We start from the raw sequence: 6,732 nt of genomic DNA, 5'->3' as shown, positions 1-6,732 counted from the left end.
GCAGCAAGAGCAGGGGCGGGGTCAGGAGCAAAAGCAGAGGCGGGGCCAGGCGGACCAGTAGGGCCAGAAGCAAGAGCAGGGGCGGGGTCAGGAGCAAGAGCAGGGGCGGGGTGAAGCTCAAGTGCCATCTAAGAGATCAGATTTGTAGGAGGGTTTTGACCCCCGCGTTCTCCAGGTTGTAGCAGCATAGTGTGCTACCCAGCCATGTTCCCTATCGGCTTTGTGTGGCCAAGAGTACGAGTCCTGCGGGTGTTTTTGGCACTGCTGGCTGTACTACTGGCGTCGTCAAAGGTGTGGAAAACCGATGATTTTGAGGACTGCACCTGGCAAGTTGTTCTGAGCAAGTTTGATAGGGTAGGTGACACCCACGTGAGTGACCGCTTCTATGATCAAGAGCCCGTGGATACTGTGGGCAGCGTATTCAGCATGCTGGTGGACTCGCCCATCGATCCGCAGGAGGTGAGGAAACCAGGGTCAAAAGAACCAAAAGGGTCCTGAACTAGTGCCACTTGGCCCTGAACACGTCACCCACCTCTCCTTGCAGAAATACCTGGGCTTCCCTTACTACCTCAAAATCAGCTACTCCTGTGAGGGACAGGTGAGTGGGTTCTACCAGTCTCGTGTCCCGCCCTCCCAATCCAACTCAAGACCTCAGCTTGCTAAGCAAGTGGTAGCACCATCCAACCCTGGGGCACCTAGGGATTCATGACTGGCACAGTGTGGGCACCTATAACTCCCTTGCTCCTCAGGAGCCTGAAGCAGAATTGCAAGTCCAGGGGCAGCCTGGGCAACTTAGTGAGACCCTGTCTCAAAAGATGAAAGGGCGGGGGACACGAAGAGTGTTCACTGGGTTCAGTTTCCACTACTGTTAAAGAAAAAGCCTGTGGTAGCACATGCCTGTAATCCTTGGGAGGCATGAGAAGTTCAAGGCCAGCTTGGGATACATAGTCAGTTCAAGTCCAGCTTGAATTACAGAGCAAGACCTTGTCTCAAAAAAAAAAAAAAAAGAAAGAAAGGATTATCTACGTACAGTTCCCGGTATCTCTGCTCCCACATAATACCTGCTGAGTAAGTGGTTTTTTCTCTTTGGCCATATTTTTTGAGATAATTCACATACCATAACATCCAGCTTTTGCTTTGTTTTGTGTCACTGGGGATGAAAACCATGGCTGAGGCCCTGGGTTGGATCCAGGGGAACGGGGTGGATGGGGACACTGAGATTGACAGAACCCACTCACCAGTCCTGGTGCCTGTCAGGCAAGTGCTGTACCACTGAGATATAATTCAGTATAATTAATACTTTTTGATATAATTCAATATTTGAATTGAATTCAATACTTGAATACTTTGGTATAATTCAATACTTTTTGATAAAACTTACAAAGGTGTACAAGTATCACTATCTTATTGCACGATATTTTTATCCCCAAAATAAATCTTGTACCCACTAGCAGGCGCTACTCATTTCAAACCTCCTTCTCTCCAGCCCCTAGAGAGAAGAATTAATCTACTTTCTTTCCCCGTGGATTTACCTTTTATGAATGTTTCATGTATATAGAATCTTTTTTTTTTAAACAGGGTCTTGGTATGTACAGCAAACTGGTCTTGAGCTCACTATGTAGCCCAGGCTGGCCTCAAACTCTTGATGATTCTGCTGCCTCAGCCTCCCAAGTGCTGGGATTACAGCTGTGTGCCACCACACCTGGCTGCATAGACATAGAATCTTACAATATGTACCTTTTTTACATCTTTTCACTTAGCATGCTTTCAAAGTTCTTTCATGTTGTAACATGCATCAGTACTTCCTTTTTATGACTGAATAATGTTCTGCTATATGGACATGCCATGTTTTGTTTGTCTATTATTAGTTGGGTTATTTGGGTTATTTCCACCTTTTTGGCTATTATAAATAATGCTGCTGCTGGGCGTGGTGGCACATGCCTGTAGTCCCAGCACTTGGGAGGCTGAGGCAAGAGGATCCTTGCAAGTTCGAGACCAGCCTAGGATGCATAAGTGAGCTCAAGGCCAGCCTGAACTGCATGGAGGGACTCTGTCTCAATGAAGTCAAAAATAAATAAATAAATAAAAAGAAAGAAAGAAAGAATGCTGCTATAAACATTTAAGTACAAGGTTTTGTGCTCACACCTGTTTTCATTTGTATTTGGTATATGCCCAGGAGTGGAACTGTTAGGTCAAATGCTAACCCCATTTATTATTTTTTTTTTTTTTGAGACAGGGTCTCACTATGTAGTACAGGCTGGCATTAAACTCACTATGTAGCCCAGGCTGTCCTCAAGCTTGCATTGATTCTCCTGCCTCAGCCTCCTGAGGGTGGGGATCACAGGCGTGCACCATCATGCCTGGTGGCCATTTACTTTTTAAAGGAGTGCCAGACTGTGTTCCAAAGCAGCTGTCTCTGTTGATGCTCTTGTCAGAAATGTATGAGGCTTCCATTTTCTTTACACTCTTACCAACACCTGATACTATCCACCTTTTTGGTGTGCTCAAAGTGATATCTTATTGTGGTTTTTTTCCCTTATAATGATGTTGAACATCTTCTAATGTGCTTTTGTCCATTAGTCTCCATCATTTGGAGAAATGGCTATTCAGATACTTTGCCTATTTTTTTTTTAGGTAGGGTCTTGCTATGTAGTTCAGTATGGACTTGAAATATATATTCCAGGTTGGCCTTGAACATGAAAAATCCTCCTGCCTCAGCCTCCTCAGTGCTGAGATTATAGGCATGTGCCACCACACCCAGGTTTTTGTCCATTTTTAAATTGGGTTATTTGTCCTTATGGTTGTAAAATTCTTTTTATATTTCAATACCAACACTTTATCACATATATGATTTGTAAATATTTTGTCCCCCCCCTTTTTTTTTTTTTGGTCTTTTTGAGACAGGGTCTCACTATGCAGTTCAGGCCGGCCTTGAGCTCACTTTGTAGCCCAGGCTGCTCTTGAACTTGCAACGAACCTCCTGTCTCAGCCTTCTGAGTGCTGGGATTACGTGCATATACCACCACGCTGGGCTTTTTGTCCTGTTCTGTAAGTTATCTTTTCACTTTCTTGATGTGTCTTTTATTTTTTTCTTTTGTTTTTGCTTTTTGAAACAGGGTCTCACTCTGTAATTCAGGCTGGCCTCGAACTCACTATATAGCCCAGACTAGCCTCAAACTCACAGCAATCCTCCTGCCTCAGCCTCCCAAGTGCTGGGATTACAGGCATGCGCCACCACTCCTGGATTGATATATCTTTTAAAAGCAGTGATCCCCAGCCTTTTTGGCACCAGGGACCTGTTTCGTGGAAGACAGTGTTTTTCAGGGAGGTGATGAGTGACTTAGTGACAAGGAGCCCTGAGAAGGCTCTGAGCAGAAGATGGGTGTGATCTGGCTCAGGCAGGAGTAGGAAGACAGTGAGGTGGCAGGAGGTGAGGGTGAACAGGGCCAGGGTGGCAGCAGCCATAGTTGCCCGGGCAGGGATGTGGTCCCGCATGCCCAGTACCTGCTCCTTGTGACTGGAAACATTGACTCAGGCCCAGCAGCAGGTGGAGGAAGGACAGAAAGTGTCCTGGGCGAAAGGCTCCTCAGGATGCAGGGCCAGGCACAGGTGGCAGAAGCTGTTAAATCTCTCCTCTTGGCCCCTCCAGCCCCAGGCCCCCTGCAGCCTTCTCTGGGGGACAGCACTCAGCAACCTCTTGCTGCTGTCCACACATCAGAAAGACCCTCTGTCCCTCCTGCCACCTGCTCTGACTGGCCGCTGGGCAGGGGGTGAGGCAGCAGGGACCTGGAGGCCATTGTAAGGACACGCCTGTTGGGCCATCTCGTCCTCAGCCCTCCGAGGACCTGGTCCGCAGTGGCCACCTGATGGGGCTGAAGCCCCTGGTGCTGGTCACCTTCCAGTCCTCTGTGAACTTCTACCGCTGGAAGATAGAGCAGCTGCAGATCAGGATGGAGGCAGCCCCCTTCCGCTACACAGGTGGGTGGGAGCAGGGCCAGGGAGCCCCGGAGCGGGGGACCCTGGTGGGCAGCACCTCAGTGCCCTCTCCCATCAGGGACGTGCCTGGCGGAGGAGGTGTGCGCCATGAGCTGGTTCATGCCCATGCCCATCCAGAACGGCAGTGTGGTCATGAAGGTGGAGGTCACCAGCAACGGCCTGGGGCCCTTCATTCCCAATAAAAGGTGCCCTTCTCCAAGCCCAGGCTGGGGGCAGGCTCTGGGAGGGGTGCACGGCTCTGATCCCCAAAGGAACAGGGACACCAAAGGGGGGAGTGGGCTGGGAGCTGTGCCCCAAACAGGACCCTCCCCTGGGCCTGCCTGCACCTGCCACAGGTTCCACGTGAATATCAACGGCTTTCTCAAGAAGCAGCATGACACGGTCGACTTCACGCTGGGATTGGAGGTGAGGGCCTTGGGCCGGGCCCCTGCTCACTGAGAACGAGCCGCAGGTCCTGCCCACTCCCAAGCACTGTCTCCATGCTGGGCTGGGCAAGGAGGTTTCCTCAGTGCAGAACCAGCTTCCATCTTTATAGTGACCCTGGGCGAAAGTGCTCGCAATACCCTCCCCTCCTTTTTGAGACAGAGGCTCTGTAATTGCTAAGTTTCCTAGACTGGGCTCGAACTTGTGATACTCCTGCCTCTGCCTCTCAGGGTGCTGGGGTTAGACGTGAATCAGCATACCTGGCTTCACATAACCCATTTTTTTTTTTTTTTTTTGTAATGGGAATCAAACTCAGGACCTTGCACTTGCCAGGCAAGTGCTGTGCCACTGAGCTATATCCCCATCCCTACATACCCATTTTAAAGAGGAGAACACTAAGGCACTAAAGGGAGAGAATGCTTTTTTTAAAACTGTCTTTCTGCATGCATACAAGGATACTTGAAACTGTCTGCTTGCCTCCTGCACCACATTCTTCATCACTGTTTGTCCGTTCAGTCATTCGTTCAGCAATTCTGAACACACACTGTGGCATCGTGGGGACACAGCAGCGAACGCACAGAGCCCAAGCCCTGCCTCATACAGTTGAGATTTCAGCAGGGGAGACAGACACTGAACCAGTACACATGAAAAGCAAGTCCATTTCACCATAGATTAAAAGGTGGCTCTGGGGGCTGGGGATTTAGCTCAGCAGCACAGCACCTGCCTGGCAAGCGCAAGGTCATGAGTTCGATTCCCGGTACCGGAAAAAAACAACAAACAAACAAACCAACAAAAAGGTGGCTCTGGAAGGCTGAAGTAGGAGGACCCAAGTTTGAGTCCAGTCTGAGCAACTTAGTGAGACCCTGTCTCCAAATTTTAAAAGGGGGCTGGAAATGTAGTTTAGTGTGAAGGGACTGAGTTCATAAAAATCTTAGTCCTGCAAAAGAAAGAAAGAAGGAAAAGAAATGAAAAGAAAGAAAGAAAGGAAGAATTGGTAAGTGCTTTGGAGAGAAACCAAAGAGGGCGAGGGGGATGGGTCTGCACAGGAGGAGACTGAGACCTTTAATAGAACAGTCAAAGAAGGCTTCTCAGGAGTTGACCTTGAGTAAAGCCTCAGAGGACAGAGGGGTCATGTGGATACAAGATCTTTTCTGGCAGAGGGAACAGCCTATGCAAAGGCTCTGAGGTCACATTGTGCCGGGTACATGTGAGAAGCAGGGTGGAGGCCATAGGGCTGGGCAGAGCGATAGAGAATAAGGTCAGGGAGATGACAGGGGAAATGGTGGGGACCTTGTGGTCAAGTGAGGACTTTGGCTTTTCTCTAAACGAGAGAGAGCTATGGGAGGGTTGGGGAGTGCTGAGAAGCCCCATGGCCTCCCCTGGCAGCTCTTTGACCTGGCGCCCCAGTACTTTGTGAATACTGCCTCGAGGCCCCTGTGGTACACTCTGGACCAGTCACCCGTACTCATCCTGGGTGGCATTCCCAACGAAAAGGCCATCCTCCTGAGCGACACCAACTTTGAGACCTTTTCTCTTGTAGAGGTGAGTGACACCAGGCTGGCAGGGACTTGGGGACTACTGAGGATGTGGGACTTTGCCCTTGAATGGGGCCAGGGTCTGGGGCTACAGAATAGGACCCAAAGACACACCATTCCCCAGGAAGCATGAAGGGAGCTCTGCCTGCCAAGTGGCCTAGGTTCAAATCTTATTTCTTCTAATTCCTAACTGTGGGGCCTTGGGCAAGTCACTTTACCCAAGTGGTTTCTTTTGCCACTGATTTCAAATTTCATTGCACTATAGTCTGATAATATGCATGGGATAATTTTCATTCCTTTGGATTTACTTAAGCATGTTCTATGAGCTAGAATGTGACCTATTTTGGAGAACATCCTGTGTGTAGCTGAGATTGTGTATTCTGATGTTATGGGGTAGAACACACTGTAGACATCTACTAAGTCCATTTGTTCAAAAGTCTGGCTCAGTTCTGATATTACTTCATTAATTTTTGTCTAGTTAACCTGTCTATTTGTGGGGTACTGAGGGCCTCCACTGTAATTGTATTATTGCTTATTTGGTGTTTTATGTCTGTTAATATTTGTTTTATATAGTTGGGTACTCTGGTATTTGGTGCATATATATCTGTGATTGTTACCTCTTCTTCTTGTTCCCTTTGCAAGGATATAGTGACCTTCTTTGTCTCTCTTAATCAGTCTTGCCTTGAAATCCACTTTGTCTGCAAATAAAATAGCTACCCCTGCTTTTTGTTTTGTTTTGTTTGTTTTTGTCTCTTTTGAGACAGGGTCTCACTATGCC

At 48.4% G+C, this 6,732-nt stretch overlaps 1 protein-coding gene across 1 annotated transcript in view; it reads left to right on the top strand.

Moving 5' to 3' along the window:
- Catsperg (catsper channel auxiliary subunit gamma) overlaps positions 1-6,732 on the top strand; it is a gene marked incomplete in the record, with an annotated part of 43,608 nt that overhangs the window by 8,291 nt on the left and 28,585 nt on the right. The window contains 6 exon segments of the mRNA XM_013522464.1: positions 176-459; positions 545-598; positions 3,834-3,978; positions 4,055-4,181; positions 4,332-4,401; positions 5,806-5,961. Coding sequence (XP_013377918.1) covers positions 205-459; positions 545-598; positions 3,834-3,978; positions 4,055-4,181; positions 4,332-4,401; positions 5,806-5,961 — 807 coding nt within the window.

This window comes from Chinchilla lanigera, unplaced genomic scaffold (assembly GCF_000276665.1).
Source record: "Chinchilla lanigera isolate Chin_1 unplaced genomic scaffold, ChiLan1.0 scaffold00067, whole genome shotgun sequence".
In the NCBI taxonomy this organism is placed as follows: domain Eukaryota; kingdom Metazoa; phylum Chordata; class Mammalia; order Rodentia; family Chinchillidae; genus Chinchilla; species Chinchilla lanigera.
Note: the sequence above shows the minus strand (reverse complement) of the source record. Positions and strands in the feature narration are given on the sequence as shown.